At 43.9% G+C, this 23395-nt stretch overlaps 1 protein-coding gene across 1 annotated transcript in view; it reads left to right on the top strand.

Annotated features, from left to right (window-relative positions):
- USP46 (ubiquitin specific peptidase 46) overlaps nt 1-23395 on the top strand; it is a 40962-nt gene that overhangs the window by 15604 nt on the left and 1963 nt on the right. Inside the window, exons 2-8 of the mRNA XM_087963560.1 lie at nt 1740-1820; nt 4310-4523; nt 8044-8273; nt 9990-10066; nt 11587-11670; nt 13187-13384; nt 19663-19741. Coding sequence (XP_087819686.1) covers nt 1740-1820; nt 4310-4523; nt 8044-8273; nt 9990-10066; nt 11587-11670; nt 13187-13384; nt 19663-19741 — 963 coding nt within the window. The remainder of the gene's footprint in view (nt 1-1739; nt 1821-4309; nt 4524-8043; nt 8274-9989; nt 10067-11586; nt 11671-13186; nt 13385-19662; nt 19742-23395) is intronic.

Raw genomic sequence — 23395 nt, forward strand, 5'->3', positions numbered from 1 at the left:
TTGAACTGCCAAACTGTAGGCAGCTGGCTGCAGAAGTAGCTTGCAGTACTGCACTCTAACCACTGCACCACAGAGGCTCCTTGATTATATCATAACATTGTTATGATGTGGATAAAAAGCCCCCTTCGTGAGTTTTTGGAAGATCATCTTTTGGGGCATCAAAAAGGATGAGAGCATCCATAATGTTTGCAGCAACGTGCATTGCAACTCCAATGGGGTCGAGGGAGGGTGTGAATTTGCACAGCTCTCTAAAGCCTTGCCTGTGAGAACCATAATGTTTATTTATTTTATTTATTTATTTTGTCAAGCGATTCATTAGATAACAGGTATAACTATAAACGTGGTTATGAATACATGAAATGGATACGAATAAGAAAAAAAAGAAACAATGGGACAGGAATGGTAGGCACATTGGTGTGCTTATGCACGGCCCCTACAGACCTCTTAGGAAAGGGGTGAGGTCAATAGTAGAAAGTCTAAGGTTAAAAGTTTTGGGGGAACAAACCACAGTCAAGTAGAGTATACCAGGCATTGACCGCTCTGTTGCTGAAGTCGTATTTCCTGCAATCAAGTTTGGTGTGGTTTACCTTGAATTTGTATCTATTGTGTGCTCTTGTATTGTTGTGGTTGAAGATGAAGTATTCATTGACAGGTAGGACATTGCAATAGAAATTTTATGTACTATACTTAGATTGGACTGAAGGCGGCGTAGTTCTATGTTTTCTAGGTTTAGAATTTCAAGTCTGGTGGCATAAGGTATTCTACAACGAGTAGAGAAGTGGAGAATTCTTCTTGTGAAACATTTCTGGACTTTCTCAACTGTATTAATATCAGATATGTAGTGCGGGTTCCAGACTGATGAGCTGTATTCAAGTATTGGTCTAGCAAATGTTTGGTATGCTCTAGTTCAGCGGTCGCCCACTGGTGGGCCATGAGAAAATTTTGGTGGGCCGCAGAGAAATCTCAACCCCAGAGCACCCTCCCCCCCAAAGCAATTAATCCAGGCTGGGCAGAAACACAAGGCTGCACCGCCCACATGGCTCGCGGGAACCCTCCCCGCGCACTCACTCCTTACCCGGCAAACTTGTCTGCTAAGTTGCTATTTTTCCTTTTTCCAACCATCATCTGTTCTGCTGTGTCGGGAGATTTAGAATCACTAGGAAGCAGGAAATGGTTGGATTTCTAGCTAAGCACAGCTGAACCTCCCTTAGGACTGAAGGTTTGCTTGCAAGCAAATTCAGTGCAGACTCACGTCAAGCAAATCTGAGAGACTGAGCTAGCCAATGGCAGATAGATAGATTTCTGACTGAATCCGTGATTCTGTGAGCAACTCAATCTGCCTGCCTGATTTTGGGTAAAAGTTGCTCTTTTTTATTAAAATTTCAATATTTATATAAATATTTATAATATTTACATACAAGCCATGCCCAGCCAGACACATGACCACCAAGCCACACCCACAAATTAGGCCACGCCCACAGAACCAGTTAGTGGTCCCTGGGATCTAAAATTATGAGTTTGGTGGTCCCTGAGGTCCAAAAGGTTGGCGACCCCTGCTCTAGTTAGTACTGTGATATTACCGGAGAAACAGCTACGCAGGATTAGATTAACGACGCTTGGTGCCTGTTTTGGTGAAGCAAGAAAAACTGTCCTTTCTGGAACTCATTTGTCCCTCTCTGATCCTATTTGAATTTGAATTTGTAGAAGAATAACGGCCTTTTTCTTTTTTTTTCTCCCAGGGCACCAATGCCTCCGCTCTGGAAAAAGACATTGGGCCAGAGCAATTTCCACTTAATGAACACTACTTTGGACTGGTCAACGTAAGTATTATCACTCCGTTCTGCCTTCCCCTAACTTGGTGCCCTGCAGATATTTAGATATCAGCCCTTCACTTCCTTAGTAGCCTTTAGCCAAGCCGGCTGAGGATCGTAGGAGTTAATAGCCAGCATAACTGAAAGAAATTGGGCAGGGAAACATTGACATTTGAAAGAGTATTGTATTTGCAGATATGAGGGAGAAGCCTGCAAGTTAAAGAATCTATTACAAAGTTGTAAAGGGGTTTGACTAAATGTGGATCGGTGCAATTAAGACAGTGGATGTAGTTGTGCACAGAATCTGCATTCTCATGTCCTTGCAAAGAATGTGCTGTACTTAACCCCAAGGTGCTTTTTGCAAGAGGCAACTGGACTCTCTTGTTTTTCTTTGAAGACATCTCACTTCTCATCCAAGAAGGTTCTTCAGCTATGACTGGATGGCGGGGAATGGAAGGATATTTTTTACACCACTCAGGTGACTCTGGGGACACAGATAAACCTCCAAGTGGCCTCAACAACTCTCTACAAGGAATTCCATTCCCCACCATCCAGCGAGAGCTGAAGAAGCTTCTTGGATGAGAAGCGAAACATCTTCAAAGAAAAAAAAAAAAAAGCACCTTTGGAAATGTAATCAGACTCCGGATACTTATTATCATATGTGGTGGACATGTGTGAAGGCAAGAAAATATTGGACAAAAATACATACATGGTTGGAGAAGATGATTAAGCAACACATAAATTTTAAACCAGAAATATTTTTGTTAGATAGAATACCAGAAAATAATGACAAAGGGACTATATACTTAATGTTACATGTATTGACAGCAGCGAGAATTGTATTTGCACAATATTGGGAAAATGAGAACACCCCACCAGATGAAAATATAATTTGTAAAATATTGGACTGTGCAGAGATGGATAGATTGACATTGAAAATAAAAGATAAAGGAGACACAGAATACTATTTAATGTGGAATAGGTTTTATCAATGGTTAGAGATAAGAGGTAGAAATTAGATGAAGAAAGAGTATTGTTATGTTTAAGTAAAATATGCATGTAGTTTATAATTTATATGTCTGCCAATATATTTAATAGGAACATAAATAAGTGAATATAATTAGAAATAGGATAGGATAGGATAGAATTCTTTATTGGCCAAGTGTGATTAGACACATAAGGAATTTGTCTTGGTGCAAATGTTCTCAGTGTACATAAAAAAAAGATACATTCGTCAAGAATCATAAGGTACAACACTTAATAATAGCCATAGGGCAATAAGCAATCAAATCATACTAGGAAACAGTCAATATAAATCGTAAGGATGCAAGCGACAAAGTCATACAGTCATACAGTCACAAGTGGGAGGGGATGGGTGATAAGGAGTAATGAGAAGGTTAATAGTAATAGTAGTGCAGACTTTGTAAATAGTTGGACAGCGTTGAGGGAATTATTTGTTTAGCAGAGTGATGGCATTCAGGAAAAAACTGTCCTTGTGTCTAGTTGTTCTGGTGTGCAGTGCCCTATAGCGTCGTTTTGAGGGAAGGAGTTGAAACAGTTTATGTCCCGGATGTGAGGGGTCTGTAGATATTTTCACAGCCCTCTTTTTGACTCCTGCAGTATACAGGTCCTCCATGGAAGGCAGGTGGGTAGTAATTGTTTTTTCTGCAGTCCTAATTACTCTCTGAAGTCTGTGTTGGGTTGCAGAACCAAACCAGACAGTTATAGAGGTGCAGATGACAGACTGAATAATCCCTCTGTAGAACTGGATCAGCAGCTCTTTGGTCAGTTTGAGTTTCTGAGTTGTCGCAGAAAGAACATTCTTTGTTGTGCTTTTTTGATGACGTTTTTGATGTTAGGTGTCCATTTTAGGTCTTGTGATATAGTAGAACCTAGAAATTTGAAGGTCTCCACTATTGATACTGTGTTGTCTAGTATTGTAAGAGGTGATAGTATGGGAGGGTTTCTCCTAAAGTCTACCACCAAATATAGTTAGAATTATTTTGTTATATTATTATTATTGCTATCAGTATACGTGTTATTTTTCCCCTTTTCTTTTTGTAAAATGGACAATACACTGTATTCAAAATACTTATAATAAATAAATATATAAATAAATAAAAACCGACTTAAAAAAGAAAAAGAAAAAAAGCACCTTTGGGATAACCATGACCTGGATAACTGAGAATCTCCATGGAGATACTGTACTTAATGTAAAATTCTTGAAAGGACAAAGCCATTTGCTGCTTTATTAAGAACCCCTTTGATTCAAAATGGAGAGCAACTGAATTGCCATTTGATTGCCAGATCAAATTTAATTGCCATTTAATGCCAAATCAGATGGCAATTAAGACACCTGTAATCTTCATTCATCATTGATTGCTTGAGTAGTGATTAGCAGTGGTAGGATGGTAAAGAGCGAGATGGATTAATAATCAGATGTTGCATTAGCCATTTTTTTTCTCCCATCCCTTCCTTACCTGTATGCTTATTTGCAGTTTGGCAACACATGTTACTGTAACTCCGTCCTGCAAGCTCTGTTCTTTTGTCGGCCATTTCGGGAGAATGTGCTGGCGTATAAGGCCCAGCAGAAAAAAAAAGAAAACCTCTTGACCTGCCTAGCAGATCTTTTCCACAGCATTGCTACACAGAAGAAGAAAGTTGGGGTGATTCCTCCCAAAAAATTCATCTCCAGGCTACGGAAGGAGAATGGTATGTGTAGATCCAAGCTATGCAAGCCAGTGGTGAATGGAGCTGCCCCTCTCACTTTTTCAGGGTGCCGTCTGATTTTAGTCATATAGTTTACGTATTTCATATGTGTTCTGACCAAAGGCTTCCTGAGACACCAACAAACACAAGTTAAATCCAAAACCCTTTTATTTTAGTTCAACGGCTGTGAATTATTGTCATTCACAGCCCATAATGAGTCTCAACCAGTTATAAATAGTCCCTTAAGAAAGTTCAAAACATTTTCAAAGATCCATCTCATCCTGGGCACCCTGTTTTTGAACTATTACCATCTGGAAGACAGTACAGGATAATAAAAACAAGGACAAAGAGGCTGAAAAACAGCTTCTATCCCAGGGCAGTAGCTCTGTTGAATTCTACTGTATAGTGCAGTGTTGATGTGGTGTTGGGGTTTTCAATTCAATGTGTGGAGCATGAAGGATGTGTGTTTGTGTTTATTTTCATGGTCATGATGTGCACTGAAGATCATGTTTGATTTTGTTGTACGAGGTGGAATGACAGTAAAGTAAGCTAAACCATGGAAGTCTGCCAAAGTTCTTCGGGAGAAGTCTGATAAGAATGCACCTTTATCTTTCTTGAAGTGCTGCCAATGACTAAGGTACCAGTTAGTCTTTCAAAACCCAACGGAACACAAATTCACCACGGAGCTTTCGGGTTCCAAACCGACCTTAGCAAACAACGTTGCTTCCTGCAAAGGTTCCTTTCCCTTTGCACTTCTTTTATATCTTACAGGAGGGGCAATCACCTCCAAGCCTTACACCTGAGTCACCCCTTTTGTCTCAGCTGCTCTTGCCTTCTAGCAGCTTTCTGCACACATGCACTGGGAACAGGCTCCCCTGGTTCCTCTGCCTCGCTGCTGACAGATTCTGGAGACTCCGGAGTCAGCGCCCCACTCCCAGATGGTCCTAGCCCCACCTCTGCATCGGACGCAGAACCAACGTCCGAGTCCTCCCCAGACACCCGGACTTGCCCCTGTTCTTCCCCACTGTCCGATTCTGCTACCGTCTCCACAGGCTGCTGGCGGACCACAACAATATGTTGATTGTTTAATGACCCCGTAATCTGTTGCAGGGTGGAGTCGGGGCAACTGAATGGAGCTGAGTGTTTACTGGCCAGATGCCCTTCCTGTCGCCAATGCAGAATTTTTGCAGTCGATATATTCTCAACATGCCCAGAGAGAGAAATATCAGTCTCTACCTAGGATCGAACTCACAGCCTCCTGATTGTGAGGCAAGAGCTCCACCTCTAGGTCACCACACCACTCTTTACATATACCATATCTTGAGATGCAAAAATCTGGATGGTTACTAGTGGAAGCCACAGTGTTTTCTCTTTTCGGCCATATAGTTGTTGTCTGTGCTTTTACAGCCCAGTTGTTGTGTTCTACAAGCCAGTTTTTTAAAGCCTGACAACTGTCTGAGGCTTGAGTGTGACTGACCTAAGGACACCCAGCAGGCTTTGTGCCTAAAGTGGATCTAGAGCTCACGGTCTCCTGGTTCCTAACCTGATCCCTTAACCACCACACCAAACTGGCTCACCCATAGCAGCCTAGAGCCCAGGTGTGCTACTAATACTTCTCCACTGACTTTGTATATAGCTTCGGCCTACTTTGATGGGTTTAAAATGTGTGCACCAGTCTAGGGGGATGAGAAATTCAAGGGCAGGGAATGACTGCTGCTTCAGAGAGCTGCAGTTTGTGCTTTCCTATTTTGGGGGCCCCGGGCCTCTCTTCCCCAATGCCCTTTGAGGAGAGTTAACAGAGGGAGAATTTTGCCCTGTCTCTCATTGGGTGGCATGCTAGATCCCAGCGGTATAACATCTTTGCTATGTAACATATAGGTGATTGTTGTTAGTCGCAAAGTCGTGTCCGACCCATTGCAACCCTATGGACGACGTTCCTCCAGGCCTTCCTGTCTTCTACCATCCCCCGGAGTCCATTTAAGTTCACGCGGACTGCTCTCAGTGACTCCATCCAACCACCTCTTTCTCTGTCGTCCCCTTTTTCTTCATTTGCTCTCAATCGTTCCCAGAATTAGGCTCTCCTCCGGTGAGTCCTTCCTTCTCATGAGGTGGCCAAAGTCTTTTGAGTTTCATCTTCAGGATCTGGCCTTCTAAAGAGCAGTCAGGGTTGATCTCCTCTAAGACTGACTGGTTTGATTGCCTTGCAGTCCAAGGGACTCGCAGGAGTCTCCTCCAGCACCATAGTTCAAAGGCCTCAGTTCAAAAGCCTCATATATAGTTATATAAAGCCTAACATATAGTTAGGATTTAAAAAACGAACTAAACCACAAATTATGCTAGATCTTCTCTGTATGGATCCCTGTTGGGACAAATCTTAGCAGAAACAAATCCGTGTTTGGCCTGCATAAGGTCACACATAACTTCTTGTGGTTCGTCGGTAGCCGATGCAGACGGCAGCAGAATCTGACAGCGGGGAAGAACATAGGCCAGTCCGAGAGTCTGGGGAGGACTCGGAAGAGGGTCCTGTGTCTGATACAGAGATGGGGCCAGGACCATCTGGGAGTGGGGTGCTGACTCCAGAGCCTCAGAGTCCGGCAGCAGCAAGGCAGAGGAACAAGGGGAGCCTGTTCCCAGTGCACGTATGCGCAGAGCTGCCAGAAGGCAAGAGCAGCTAAGACAAAAGGGGTGACTCGGGAGTAAGGCTGGGTGGTGATTGCCCCTCCCGTAAGGTATAAAGGAGGTGCAAAGGTAGAGAAACCTTTGCAGGAAGCAAAGTCGTTCACTCTGTTTGGATTAATCCTTGAAGCTCTGTGTGGACTTTGTACTTCAGTTGGGTTTTTTTACAGTTAATTTGGCCCTTTAGTTATTGGCAGCAATTCAGAGGAGAGAAAGGTGGGTGCTTATCTCAAGGAACTGTTTGGGACTCATTACAGGCTGGGAATGAACATAATTCCCAGCATTGAAATAAAACAAGAGTTGTTTGGAATTAAGCATGTGCTTAATCACAGTCTCAGAAAGCCTTGGTCAGAACATAATTCCTGGGTGCAGGACATATTTTTGTACCAGAAGAAAAAAATGTCTTAAGTCCACCTGCATTTCTTTCTCCTTGTATGAAAAATGTCCTTCACTCAGGAGTTGCCTCACTCAAGTCACTACCTGGAATGATCATGACACCTCAAGGAATCCTGTACAGAATCCATGAAGCGGCAGCTGTTAGAATCCTCAGTTTTGCTAACTGTCCTGACTGCCAGTGCCAGCCACAGGCATAGGAACTGGCCTTAGGATTGTAAATTAAAGTCTGGGGACTGGAGAGATAAATGGGTATAGTTTTGGGCATCTGGTTTTTCTTAAATTTGATTTTTTTAAAAATTCCTTTCATTCTTTTCTTTCTGTATTGGTTTTTACTCGTGTCTTTATCCCTGTTGTTGTTAGCAGCCCAGAAATTGTGCGCACTACAAAATGGGTGGCTCTAGCCATCTTTTACATAAATAAAGATATATCCTTTCCTCTTTTTTTTTAATAGATCTTTTTGACAACTACATGCAGCAGGATGCTCACGAATTTTTGAATTACTTGCTAAACACCGTTGCTGACATTCTACAAGAGGAGAAAAAGCAGGAAAAACAAAATGGCAAATTGAAAAATGGAAACATGAACGAAGCAGAAGAGAACCATAAGCAGGAGCTCACGTGGGTGCACGAGATTTTTCAAGGAACCTTGACCAATGAAACGAGATGTTTGAACTGTGAAACTGTAAGCATTGGCAGGGTTAAAACAAGAATTACCTGTAAACAGCTGGATAATCCTTGCATGGTCAAAGAAATTGTACATTTATTAAAGTCACTGAAATGAGAATGGTCCTAGTAGTTGGCAAAGAGATTTATTTATTATGTCTGTGTTTGGGGCCATTTATCTGTCCCCATTTATTGTGAATGTGTTAGAGTTTGCAGCAGAAATTCAAATCCAGAAAGCACACGCAGATGACTGATTCAGCAGGATTCATCAACTTCTTTATATACATAATAAAATTTTAAGTAAATGTACAATACCAATGTAAGTTCTTCCAACGTGGTAGTAGAAAGTTACAGGCAAAACACAGGCAGAGGAGAGAACAGCAGAGAACAGTTGGTGATGGGATTCAAAAATCCCAGCAACCGGTTCACTGCCCGGTTGCTAGGTGGGCGTGGCCATGGTGGGTGTGGCCTACCGGAACTTCCTATTTCTGGCTTCCGGTAGGCCTCCAGAGCCCAGGGGAAGCTGTTTTTGTGCTCCCAAGGGTCTGGAGGCCTCCCCCCCGGCCTCTGGAAGGGCAAAAACAGCCTCTCCCTGGGCTCTGGAGGCCCACCGGAAACAGGCCTGTTTCCGAACTTCCGGAAGGTCCGTTTTTTCCCCCTTCCAGAGCCTCCACGCAAACCCTGCACTTACCTCCATTGAAAATGGGTGACTTGAAAAATGGCCGAAAAGGAGACTCCGGGGAGGGGAGGGGAGGGGCCAGCCAGTCGGTTGAAGTAGCGGTTCGGCGAACCAGATGTAACTTTAACATCCGGTTCGCCCAAACCAGTCCGAACCGGTAGAATCCGAGCCCTGGAGCAGTTTCAGTTTTCATTCATAGTTGAAAATCAGACTTTCAGCTTCATAGCTCAGAGCTTAATATAGAGCCATGCCTAGGCTCCTTTCAGTTTCCAAACAGCCCTCGTTGGCTGACTTAGTTGCTGTGCCTATTCATTGGCTGACCTTGTTAGCATGCCTCTGCCAGTTGATGAATATTCAGACAGAACATTATTTTTTAAAAGGACTGCTGATCTCTCAGTCCAGTTTCTTTATATATGCAAAGAGCACGGGGGCATAATTTTAATAGCAATCGCCCTTAGACCTCTATACCACTTCACGGTGCTTCACAGCCCACTCTAAGCGGTTTACAGAGTCAGTATATTGCCCACAACAATCTGGATCCTCATTTTACTCACCTTGGAAGGATGGAAGGCTGAGTCAATCTTGAGCCTGGTGAGATTTGGGTTAACAGTGCTGGGAGATAGATTGGGCTGAGAGAGAACGATTGACCCAAAAGTTACCCAGACAGTTTTCACAACTAACGATAAACATATAAAATAAAATCCTGCCTTGGGGTTATGTCGAATACACAATCATAGTTACAAAAACTGAACCATGATTAGATGTTACCCCTGCATTGGACCACAAATGCCTGAGCGGGGGGGGGAGGGGTTGGGGGGTTGGACTTGAAGACCTCCAAGGTCCCTTAACAGCTCTGTTCTTCTATTCTAAATGCAAATCTGTGGTTGTAGAAATTCATTTGGTAATAATTTGGATTGGGGAAGTTGGCTGCCTCAGTGTTTCTCTAAGATCCAGTGAGGCCTTTCTGGTGTATTGACAGGATAAGAATCACTCTTTTCTGCTAAATTAATATGTTGCAAGGCTTTAAAATGCTATTAAATCTTGTTTTTGTGGCAGGTTAGCAGCAAAGATGAAGATTTTCTTGATCTCTCTGTTGATGTAGAACAGAACACATCCATAACTCACTGTTTAAGGTAAATGCGTTTTCACAATGGCCGGCATTGTTTTTGCTTTATGGTTGTTAAAGATTAGTGGGTAGTGGAAAGAAAAAAAAGTTATATAGGTGTTTCAGAACGATGGAGCAAAAACCAAATAAAGAAGTGTCATTGAAACTTTTCTTGGCAGGCAGGAAGTCAGAATACCTGGTTTAGCAGAATATTTGACAAAAGATGGATGTTTTTGAATGCCTCTGTTATTTGCTTCAGAGAAGTCCCATTGGTTGTAATAGGATTAGTCAGAATCAAATTGAGATTGAGAATAAGACACACAAGAAAGAAACCCAACCGTGAAAGTCATCTATTATTTGTCAGGCCACAAGCCTTTTATTTAATAATACAAAGCATTGCTCTTTGTCCTGCCCTGTTGGTGGTTAGCCGGCAGCAGGTGCGGACAGCCGAGGAGAGCGAGGACTCAGATGAGGGGACAAGACCATCAGGGAGAGGACTGCTGCCTTCAGAGATTATGGGGCCTGGCAGCAGCGATGAGGAGGTTCCCGAGGAGCCTGTGCCAAGTGCGCATGTGCTCGCAGGAAAGAGCAGTTGCAGCAGCACGGGCGACTCGGGAGTAAGGCAGCAAGGTAATGGCCCCTCCTTCAAGAAGATAAAAGCCAGCTGTGAATCGGACCTTTTTTGCAGGAAGCAAAGACATTTTGAAACTCAGCCTTGTGAACATTACAGTATCTTAAGTTGGTATTTGAAGACTCTTGTGTTGTGAAATATTTCTTATCTGTTATTCTTGGCAGTCTCGCACAGTTTTGGTGAAGCTTGTGCTTATCAAAGTTAAATAGTTTGCAGCAGCCTTTTAACCGGGGATTCGTAAGAATCATTAAAAGCTTTCTGTTCCATTTGATTCGTGTTTGTTTTATTGGAAAAGGGTTTGGGTCAGAACATGCTCAAACCTTACCGTTTACCAGTTAACATTGCCTTTTTGGAAAATGTGATAAGCCTAGCTCTTATAAAGACTGTTGGGAAACTAGGGGTGATAGTAACAGACGGTGTCTTCATGTCGCACCGATATACCAGGAAGATGCAGTGGAGATTATTTAACTTTCTTTCTAACCTTTTCCCCCGCTTCCCTGGACTCCATTCATGCTTTTGTAATGTTGCCCCATCGTTTTTTCCGTGTCGTTTCTAGTGTTTTTACAGTTTTGACAGTCTTGGGGAAATGCTAATGATTCTTAGCTGGGATATTTTATTGCTTTTTACTGTTTTTATGTCCATATTTTTGTTTGATGCCTTGCTGACCGTGCTGATTTGGGTGGCCATATTTGTTTATCAAATAAGTGAGCATGTATAGTAATTGCAGGGAAGAAGAAGTGCACCGACATTTGTGTAACAGCATCCTAGGTTTGCTGTTTATGCATGCATCGATATGAGTGCCTCAAGATAATTTCCCTACTCAACAGCAGGCATGAAGCCAGGCATAATAAACAATTCACCGCCATGTCTGGGCTATTCAAAGACATCTAAACATCGGTACCCCTATTACTTTTCAGAGACTTCAGCAACACTGAAACGTTGTGTAGCGAACAGAAATACTACTGTGAGACCTGTTGCAGCAAACAGGAGGCTCAGAAACGGTATGTAAAAAGGGTTGTCTCATCACTGGGCAGCTTAAGTTGCCTTCTTGGATAGATTTTTTTCAAGCAGCCATTAAAGCAAACTGATCTTCAACCTGTGTTGGAATAACATTTCAGATAATCGCAATAGCACTTAGATTTATATACAGCTTCACAGTGCTTTACAGCAGGGGTCCTCAAGCACCGGGCCACGGACCGGTACCGGTCCGTGGAGCACTCTGTACCGGGCTGCAAAGAATTTTTTTAAAAAATGGCGGCTTTCTTCGCCTTCGGTGAATGCTGCTGGGATCGGGGATCAAGGACACAAATGAGAGAAGGGGAGGGAGGAAGCAACCGAAGCCTGTCCTGCTCTCTGGCTCAGCAGCTTCGGTTTCCTCCCGCCTCGTTCTCTCTCAGTCGCTCTCTCGCTGCTCCACCAGCCCAGGAAGAAACTGCTTCAAAGAAGCCGGGGGTGTGGCTTTTCTGTCTCCATAGCGCCTCCAAGCGCCCTTACCCCACCCGCCCGCCCGCGCGCAGTTCAATTCAGTGCCCGTTCTGCCTGCCTGCCTGTTTGGTTGTTTGGGAGCAGCTTCGGCTGAGAATAATAACTATTCGCTCTTTTTATCAGCGAAGCTGCTCCAAACGAAGAAGGCAGGCAGGCAGGCAGAACGGAGCACTGTGGATTGAACGCGGCGGCGGGTGGGGGTGGGGGTAACGGGCGCTCGGAGGAGGTGCGGCAAACAGGAAAGCCACACACCGCCCGCTTCTTTGAATCAGTTTCTTCCTGGGCTGGTGGAGCAGCAAGAGAGCGACTGAGAGAGGAACAAGGCAGACACCTGAGGGAGGGAGGGAGACACCTGAGGGATGGGGCTGAGGGAGGCAGGGCCGAGGCGCTCCTGAACTTGGTGGTTTGCTGGCAGACGTTTTATTACCCGACTAGGTAACAACATCAGATGTTACCTAGTCAGGCAATGAAACGTCTGCAAGCAAACCACCAAACTCGATTCTTCCCCGGTCCTTGAAAAAGTGTTTGTGCTTGAAACTGGTCCCTGATACAAAAAGGTTGGGGACCACTGCTTTACAGCACTCTTTAAGCCGTTTATATAGTCAGTGTCAGGGCTCTGGTAGTTATCCCCATTTAAATCATGAGTCTCTAGCCGGATTTTCAAAACTTAAAAGAAGATTTATTAGGAGTAAACATGCCGGCACTGCCTGGGTGTAGCCGACTCTGGGGCCCATCATTCACTGTCACCCTTGACCCTGGTTTTCCCTCCACCCCCTGGGTGTATCGTAATTCCTATTCTCCAATGGGACACATCCATAGCCCAGAGTCATCAATCACGCTCTCCAGTTAGAATTTTGCACGGCAGAAACCTCGGTCACCTAGAAACTATCTTTGAAAACATTTATGGAATGCAAGTTGCCCATTTGTTCGCAATGCAAACGCAATGCAACTCTAAAAAGGCCATAGACGCGTATTTTATGAGTTGACAGTCAGCATATTTCCCCCAACACTCTGGGTCCTTTGGCTTTGCAGGATGAGAGTGAAGAAGCTTCCAATGATCCTTGCCTTGCATCTGAAGCGGTTCAAGTATATGGAGCAGCTGCACCGGTACACCAAGCTCTCTTACCGAGTGGTCTTCCCCCTGGAGCTGCGACTCTTCAACACATCGGGAGAGGCCATCAACTTGGATCGCATGTATGACTTGGTGGCTGTTGTCGTTCACTGTGGCAGGTAAGTTGCACTCGGGGCTCTGCCAGGAAGTTAAACCCGACGTGAGGTAACCTGCTCTCTGTGGCTCACTCAGCTGATCGAGTGCCTATCAGTCCGGAAGCCGAAATAAGGTTCCCTTCTATTGCTCCGAAGAGTTTTTATATACCCAAATAGACCTTGAGGCATTCATAAGTAGGCAAGCTTGTCAGTTTAAAATAATAATCTCTTTCGATGGTCCTCGGGAGGTTCTAAAATTCATACATTCAGATAACAGATAACAGATAATCAGAGTTGGAAGGGACCTTGTAGGTCATCTAGTCCAACCCCCCACCCACCCAAGCGGGAGACCCTACACAATTTCTGACAAATGGCAGTCCAATCGCTTCTTGAAAGTCTCAAGTGATGGCGCTCCCACAACTTCTGAGGGCAACTTCTGTTCCATTGGTTGATTGTTCTCACTGTTCTCAGAAAATTTCCCCTTATTTCCAGGTTAAATCTCTCCTTGGTCACCTTCTATCCATTAGGCTTGTCTGGCCTTTGGGTGCTTTGGAAAACAGCTTGACCCCTTCCTCTCTGTGGCAGCACCTCAAATATTGGAAGACTACTATCATGTCTCCCCTGGTCCTTCTCTTCACTAGACTAGCCATGCACAGTTCCTGTAACTGTTCTTCATATGTTTTAGTCATCCTGGTTGTTCTCTGTACTTTTTCTAGAGTCTTAACATCTTTTTTATAGTGTGGGGACCAAAACTGGTCACCACATTATAAAACTGATCACCACATTATTTTTATATGAATGAATGAATGAATGAATGAATGAATGAATGAATTCATTCATTCATTCATTCATTCATTCATTCATTCATTCTTTCATTGCAAGAGATAAGATTGGTTGTGTAGAAAGAAAGAAAGAAAGAAAGAAAAGGGAATCTGCCTGCTCAGATTTTGGGAAGGAAGAGATAAGGCTGCTATATTGATCTTTTTTTAAAAAAATCTCATCTGCATTCTAGTCAGAATGAAAAGAATAAAAAGGTCTCTTCTCTTTTCCATCTTGTGACTATATACAGACTGTGTCACTGTTCTGTTCCTTGATTTTTGCATATAAGGGGCACCAATTTTGTGCATACTCTAGCACAGGGGTCGCCAAACTTTTGGACCTCAGGGACCACCAAACTCATAATTTTAAATCCCACGGACCAGAGACTCTGAAAATCCCCCAAAAAAGTCTGCAGGAAAATTCCCCACCCCGTTTTCCTACCAATTGATCGTTCTTTATTTGGGATCGCAGGATACCGTCTCCAGCTCCGTTCTCAGGGAGGGAGGGAGAGAGAGACTTTTGGCTTCATGCAAGGAAAGCAGCAGAAGCAACAGAAGTCTTTCTTTCTCTCCCCCAAACTCCGCCAGAAATGAGTCTTTGTGTGACTTGTCACGTCGGCGCAGCCTCTTGGAGCAGGAGGCCTTGCAGGGTCCCAAAGACTCATTTCTGGTGGAGTTTGGGGGAGAGAAAGGAAGACTTTTGCTGCTTTCCTTGCGTGCAGCCAAAAGCAGAAGAAGAAAGAAGCGGAAAGAAGCAGCCCAGTGGCCAGGCGATGTGCGTGGGGCGAGTGGGGCAAGTCCCCCCCCTCCGCCCTTTCCCCCTCCCCTCACTACCTCGCTTTGTTCGCAGTGCAAACGACGCAAGCCTTGTGTTCCCGCGGGCCATGTGAGTGGCATACCCTTGTGTTCCCGTGCAGCCTGGATTAATTGCTTTGGGGGTGACATTTCTCTGCGGACCACCAAAATTTTCTCACGGATCACTAGTGGTCCCCGGCCCACTGGTTGGCGACCACTGCTCTAGCAGCTGCGCACCGTGTTTTGTGTAGGAGGAGAATCTGTCTGGCGGCTTTTGCTTCTTTGCATAAACACAAGGTCACATTAAATGCATCTCGTGTAACCTGAGCACAACTCCCACACAGACATAAAAATATTCAGGTGTGGAAATGACCTGTCTGAGAAAACTAGCTGACTCCTTTTGCACATTTCCCCAAAGTTGGGCAATTTGTCCCATCAGGAAAGCATCGAATGGAGCCTTCTGCCTATTGCAGGAGCAGAGCTTAGCTAATAACAGCTGTCTGGGGGATGTTTTCTCCATCAATGCTATCTTATCTTTTAAAGGACCACAGATTGACTTAGTGAAGGAGGAAGGAAAGGGTTTTTGTTTTTTTTCCTGTGCTGGAGACATGTATTCTAGGAAAGATACACTGATTTTGTGCTTTGTTTTTAAGTTTCTTCAGACAAATGATGATTGATTGCTTACGTGCAAAACATTGGGCTAGATACTCTGGTCTCATCCTGACAAACAAAGGAAGGCAGCTATTTCCAAGCAGTTTGTTAATATAGGCACAGTTCTGATTCAGGTCCCAAAACACCTGATTTTTCTACAGATCACACATTTTTCTTCATTTCCTGCTGTGGGGTTCATGGGCTTATGAAGTTCTGCCAATTTGCCTCTCATCCTTCGGATAGTCACTCATATTGTCGGTGTCTTTAATGGCTGGGATTAAGATGGTGGACATTCAAATTCATGAAGAGCCCTTGTTAGAAAATATGGTCCTGTGTAAAAGCTGGGGGCTAAAAGATTAATGAGCAATGAAGTTGCAGAACTTCCCATTAAAATTAAAAACAAAATGCTTACAATAATAACCGATCTGGATACAGGTAGCTTACTTACCATTCAATCGTGTCAGATGTCCATTGTATTCAGAGTCCAAGCTAGGTTTATGAAGAGATGCCTGAAGACAGCGAAAACTCACTGCTGTCTAAACTATGGGAGGGAAGCCAAACAAGGACATTTCCTGTGTTGTTAAATCCAGAGGTTCCTTTCACCAACAATAAGCCAGGTGAGAAATAGTCACATGAAGCTCCTGCCCTTGAGCTGTCTCTCATCATTAACCCTGTCAGTCCAAATAAATGCAAAGACATGATTCAGTCCCCAACAAAAATAAAGATTAAAATGTCATTTTTTTTAGCGAAGAGGGATTTTTTGTTGTTGTTCATTTTAAATCGTCTTTTTAAAAGGTCAGAAAGTCTTTTTTTTTTAAAAAAAGAATTTTTATTTTTTAAGACAAACATACACATACAAAACACAAAACCATCTTCCATTTTGTATACATACAGTGTGTCAGTTGGTTACAATTTTCTTGTGCTATCCTTTTGTAGTCATTACAGTTTATATCAATTTTCACATTGTCAAACTAACGTATGTTTATATATTTATCAGTTATTAATCATCCATGACTAAACTATTTATTCCATCATTTTATACGAGATATTCCAAATTTTATCTTAAAATTTATGTTATACTTTCAACCAAGGGTTATATATGTCTATATTATGTTTTATATCAATCTATTAAATTTCTGTCACAAAATTATCTAATCTATTACATTACCATGTCTTTTTGTCCAACCATTGATAAAACAAATCCCATATCGTATAAAATTGTTTATCTTCTTGTTCTCTAATTTCAAATGTCAATTTACTCATTTCAGCACAGTCCATACTTTTCTTAATAATTTCCTCCAGCATAGGTATTTTATCGTTTTCCCAATTCTTAGCAAATACAATCCTAAAGGTCAGAAAGTCTTATGACCTGCCATCATCATCATCATCATCTTCTTCTTCTTCTTTTAATGACTCCATCCCTTGTGGGGTGGAGTCTGAGCAACTGAATGGAGCTGGATGTTTACTGACCTGATGCCCTTCCTATCACCAATGTGGAGTTTTGTTCAGCAGATACATTCTCATTGTGCCCAGAGAAAGAAATACTCTCTAAAATGGCTCAGTGGCTAAGACACTGAGCTTGTTAATCAGAAAGGCCGGCAGTTCGGCGGCTGTGTCACGGAAGGAGCACCCGTTATTTGTCCCTAGCAGTTCGACAGCATGTAAAAAATGCAAGTAGAAAAATAGGGACCACTTTGGTGGGAAGGGAACAGCATTCCATGCTGCACCTTCGGCATTTAGTCATGCCGGCCACATGACCACAGAGACGTCTTCAGACAGCACTGGCTCTTTGGCTTTGTAATGGAGATGAGCACCGCCCCCTAGAGCCAGGAACGACTAGCATGTATGTACGAGGGGAACCTTTACCTCTGCCCAGGATCGAACTCACAGCCTCCTGATGGTGAGGTGAGAGCTCCAGGCCACTGCACCACTCTATGGCCAGCCAGCATGACATGGCGAATCAGCAGTGGGAGGGAACCTTGAAATTTTTTTGATCCCTCTCCCTGCAAGCAGTCCTGGTGGTAAGCAAAGAGTGGATAGAAATAATGAGAATGCGGGGAAATACATTTGTTTTATGTATTGTGCAATTTTCTATGCCACTTGCTTAAAAGTGGCATCAACTGATGATGAGGAACAGCTACAGCTACAGGGGCAAGAAAAGGCTTGTTCAGTGCCAACTTCCAGCTCTGGACAGAAAACAAGAATAACAAACAGCTGAATCTGTTTGCAAATGGTTGCTTCACCCAGTAGGGTAGATGAGAGGCAGCTGGCCTCACAGCTTTGGCTATGTGCATTGTTTAAAAAAGGGTGGCTGAATGTGCTATATAAAAACATTCCTTCACACTGGAGACTAGATGTTAGATATAATATTTAAAGAGCCTTTTGTTTTTGTTTTATTTTTCTGTAGCATACTGAGTCTGGACTGCCCAGCATAGCCCTCCCCACCGGTCAATCCCCTCTCTTTACTCAGCTCAGCCTAGCCAAGCAGTCCTGAAGCTGTGTTTTGATGATTTTCCCCCCCCAGACCCTTGAAAAACATTTCTTCTTGCAGATGAGCCCTACTTTAGTCTGTTTGCATCTGTTTAATACATTCAGGGGACCGTTTGATAGGATTTAGTCCTATGAAAACCCAAAGAAAAAAGGAATCCCTGTCTGTTTCCAACACCACCATCCCGTCCCTGTTGTCTAAACATCTCCTTCAAAGTATTTGAAAGAGCTATATGTTTACTCCGTGGAGCTCATTATTGGAGAGGGAGGAAGAGAGAGGTGTGAATACGAGCTCTCTTGAGCTCATACTGGCAAGATGGCAGCAAGAGAAGAAATCAGTAACTCTAAATGGTCTGGAGCAGTGGTGGAATTCAAAACAGAGGTGGGTATTCAGCAGGTTCTGACCAGTTCTAGAGAACCAGTAGCGGACATTTTGAGTAGTTCGGAGGACCGGCAAATCCCACCTCTGACTGGCCCCACGCCATCTATTCTCTGCCTTCCGAGTCCCAGCTGATTGGCTGGGTCTTCTTTTGTTGCCCTGCACAAGAGAGCGGAGCTGGAAAGCAGGTTAGTGGGGTGGGGAGGGAATGGGGATATCCTTCCCCTGGAGTAGGGTGGAATTTGAGATTTTGCAGTATCCTTCCCCTGCCACGCTCGCCAAACCACGCCCACCAAGTTACTCCCACAGAACCAGTAGTAAAAATATTTGAATCCTATCAATGATTCAAAATATTTTACCACCAGTTCTGTGGGTATGGCTTGGTGGGCATGGTGTAGCTTGGTGGGTGTGGCTTGGTGGGCCTGCAGGGAAAGGATAGACGACCTAGCCAATCAGCTGGGACTCGGGAGGCAGAGAATAGATGGGGGCGGGGCCAGTCAGAGGTGGTATTTGCCAGTTCTCCGAACTACTCAAAATTTCCGCTACCGGTTCTCCGGAACCGGTCAGAACTAGCTGTATACCACCACCTCTGCTTCACCTAGGTCAGCTTCAGAGTTGACCGTGAGTTAATTGGGTTACTTTGGACCAGTCACTCTCTCTCAGCCCCAGAAGAAGATCATGGCAAGCCACTTTCAAAAATGTTGCCAAGAAAACTTCAGGGATTTGCCCAGGTAGATGCCAGGGGCCAAGGTTAACTTGAAGGCACATGTGCGCACACATTCATACATACACAAACACCCTCTCGTGTCTTCCCTTTTTGGCCCACTTGCCATTGGAACATTGGTGGTACCAAATGAACACGGAGGCTGGTATGGAGAACGTTCACCTGCAGAAGTCCTCACTTATGCATGAAAGAAACAGCGAGAAAAGGATTCAGTGTCACCCTTGGCTTCTAGGAAGACGAAGAAGTCAACACAGATGTTACTTTCATTACTTTTGTGTTTAGAAAATTCTCTGGGATTCTGGATTTTTTATTTTAATTTGTGAGTTTTTTTCCTTCCTTCCTTCCTTCCTTCCTTCCTTCCTTCCTTCCTTCCTTCCTTCCTTCCTTCCTTCCTTCCTTCCTTCCTTCCTTCCTTCCTTCCTTCCTTCCTTCCCTCCTTCCTTCTCAGTGGGCCTAACCGTGGACACTATATCACCATCGTGAAAAGTCATGGCTTCTGGCTACTGTTCGATGATGATATTGTAGAGGTGAGTAAATCGACAAATTGTAAGCAAACCTACCAAGCCTTAATTGAGCCTGTTTTTGTGTTACCGCATTTCATTTGCTGAAAGTAGAATCCTTATTATTCTAAGGCAAAGTTTCTCCACCTGGTCAACTTTCAAGGTGTGTGGATTTCAACTCCCAAAATTCCTCAGCCAGCTTAATAGACATAATAATATCATTCTCCCCCTTGTGATTTGGAGGAATTCATGTCTTCCATGGTTTTTTTTTCAACAGTGCCTTCAAGGATTGATTTTTTTAAAAAGTCAAAATGGCAGCTAGAATACAGGCAGTCCTCAATTTACGAACCATTGCTTAGCAACCATTCAGAGTTCGAACAGCCACTCCCCTTCCCCATTATGTAATCACATTTTGGGCACTTGGCAACTGGCTCATGTTTCTGGCCCTTTGTACTTGATCACGATTTACATTTTTGCTGGAAATGAACATTTAATTTGTTTTCCAGCAAAAACAGCCCTTGGCGGACATGGATTCGCTTGTATTTACCGTATTCCCTTAAGCACCCATGGCATTTGTTTAATGACAGCAGTGATTCACTTACTGACCACTGTAAAATAAAAACATTGCAAAATAGGGTGTGGTCGTTTGTTGACCCTCTTAATAACCAGCCTAACCTGTGACCATAATTTCAGCCTCATTTACAGTCATAAGTCAAGGACTATTGGTTGTGCAGTCAAACCCAGATGGAACTTTGATCAGTTGTTGCACTCCTACTGTCACAGCAATTTTTTGTTACACCGCTTTTTTTTTTGACCATACCATGTGAAGGACCTTTAGTCCTTCACAGCAGTTTGTAACTCAACCTTATAACTTGCTAGTGTTCTGACCCAGCCTTATCAGGCCCTTGCAATAATTGCAAAGCCGTGAGCTCCCAGCCGAAACACTATGAGCAAAATCTTCAGAAAGATGAACTGTTTTCTCCTACGACAACCTCTCCCCTTTCCTTCTATTTATTCCCCATCCAGGGAGGGGCCATTCAGTGTGCAAGTGTGCTTTGTTTCCCAAGTTGACTCCTTGTCCTCCATTGTTCCCCTCTCCTGACATATGTGTGCATATGTGCGCCTGGAACAGGCTCCAGCTGTTCTTCCTCCTCACTCATATCAGCCTCTAAAGCAGGGGTGTCCAACCTTGGCTACTTTAAGACTTGTGGACTTCAACTCCCAGAATTCCTCAGCCAGCTTTGCTGGCTGAGGAATTCTGGGAGTTGAAGTCCACAAGTCTTAAAGTGGCCAAGGTTGGACACCCCTGCTCTAAAGGCAGCTGCCTCTCCGGTAGCTGGGAAATGTTGGATGGCTCTGGCTCTATCTCTGCATCTGACACAGACCCTTCCCCAGACTCCAGCACTGGCCCAAATTCCTTCCCAACCGCCTCATCAATTCGAATCTGCCACCAGCTCCACTGGCAGCTGGCGGGCCACAACAGCTAATCGTTTGCTAATCGAAGTTCCATCTTGGAAGTTTTGACGATGATTTTGTGTGCTTTATATTTATCTGATCACAGACTGAACATCGCATGCAGAAGAGCTGCAAAATTTCCTACAGCTGCCATTGTTTTAAAGTAATATTTTAATTTGAGGACTATTGTTTTAAAAAAATGATTTTTGTGTTGTTTTTAATGCCTTGTAGCATGTCACGGGCCACAATGATGTTATTGAATCAGGAATCATTATGCAGGTAGTCCTCAACTTATGACTCCAATTGAGTCCAAAATTTATGTTGTTAAGTGACCTTTCTCCGTTTTTATGACCTTTTCTTTCCCCGTTTGTTAAGTGGATCACGCAGTTGTTAAATTACTGTGTTTCTCAGAAAATAAGGCTGGGCCTTATTTTTTATTTTTTGAACCCACCAAAAACGGCTAGGCCATCTTTTTGAAGGGTGACTTAATTTCCCCCCCGCGTGCAGCCTCAGCTAGAGTGCCCCGCAGGCAGCCATACCTCACCATCGGGCCACTTCTATCAGCTGATAAAAGCTGATAAAAGGTGGCGAGGCGTGGCTGCCTGCGGGGCACTCCTAATAGAAGCAGCCCGGTGGCAAAGCGTGGGACGCTCCTAACGGCTGATAGAAGTGGCCCGGTGGCGAGGCGTGGCTTCCTGTGGGGCATTCCTAATGGCCGATAGAAGCAGCCCAGTGGCGAGGCGTGGCTGCGCATGGGATGAGTTCGACAAGTTTTTCCCCCCTCTGCCCTCCCCCCCCCCATGTCTCTTCACCTCGTATTGTTCAAGCGATGTGAGAAATGGCGGGAAATACATGCGCTTAAATAGGCCCAAATTTTGGGAGCAGGGCTTAATTCCATTGCATGCGTACAAAGCAGTGCTGGGCCTTCCTATTCGGGGGGGGGGCATATTGTTGGAGAAACACGGTAGTAACACAGTTGTGAAGTGAATCTAGCTTCCCCATTGACTTTGCTTGTCAGAAGGTCACAAAAGGGAATCACAGGACCTCAGGACAACTGCAACTGTCATAAATATGAGTCAGTTACCAAGCATCCGAAATAGTATAGTAAATCACCTGACCCTCAGGATGCTCCAGCAGTCGTAAGTGTGAAAAATGCTCATACGTCTCTTTTTTCCAGGGACATTATAACTTCAAATGGTCACTAAATGAACTGTTGTAAGTCAAGGACTACTTATACCGAGATGGCACTGTTAGGAAGGGGGGGGAAGGCAAAAGATATTTTTTCCCTGAGAATCAGTTGAATTCACACAAAAGAATCTTGGATTAAACAAAGCTTGTGATGACCCAAAGGGGCATGGCACAAAAGCAACAAAGTCACAGAAGTAGGTAAAGCCCCTTTAATTCCTCCAACTTGGCCCCCAATATCCAGTTATCCTTGGCTGGAGAAAAAACTCTCCCAAGAACAGTTTTTAAAGGGAAGAAATTCAGTCTGAACCCAAAGTACATAAAAATTATAAATAAAAACCCAACGCAAGCCAGGCTGCAGCAATTAACGAGACAGGGCAGGATAAGGAATTGCAGATTTCAAAAGACAACGAAACACACACAGTTGGGAGGACGCAGGAACCTAGATAAGACTTGACAAACAAAGATAAATTCACGCTTTGCTTCCAGCAAGGTGCTGTACGCGAAATCCTGTTTTCCCAACTGCAGCTAATGAAGGGAATCAGGGCCCTTTTCTCCCCTGTAGCCCCCGTAACTCACGTTGCTCCCTTCTCCATTCTTCCCTATGTACCCTAGGATGAAGAGGGAATGGCTCTGGGTCTTCCTCTGAATGTCCAGCCGGACTGTGCCCTTCCCCCGTTTCTTCCACAGCCACCGGAGCCACACTCCCACTCCCTGTCAGCTGCTCAATCTCCCTCTCAGAATCAGATTGCAACAGGGGCATGACAGCTTAATAAAGTTTGAATTGTAAGACTTTCAGGCCAGAAATAGTCCAAAGATCTCAGCTGTTGTCTATCAATGGAACATCTCAGTTATGCAAGTCATGGTTGTCCCAAAAGTGTTTTTTTCAAGAGGCAACTGGACTTTCTGGTTTTTCTTTGAAGGCGTTTCACTTCTCATCCAAGAAGCTTCTTCAGCTCTGATGTTCACAATCTCTCAGCTGCTCGTAATCTTTCCAACAATGAGGGAGAAATAGATGCATGCATATTGCAAGTACAAAGT

Source organism: Notechis scutatus, chromosome 4, assembly GCF_049901735.1.
Source record: "Notechis scutatus isolate UNSWTSFEM ecotype Mainland chromosome 4, rNotScu1.2, whole genome shotgun sequence".
Taxonomy (NCBI): domain Eukaryota; kingdom Metazoa; phylum Chordata; class Lepidosauria; order Squamata; family Elapidae; genus Notechis; species Notechis scutatus.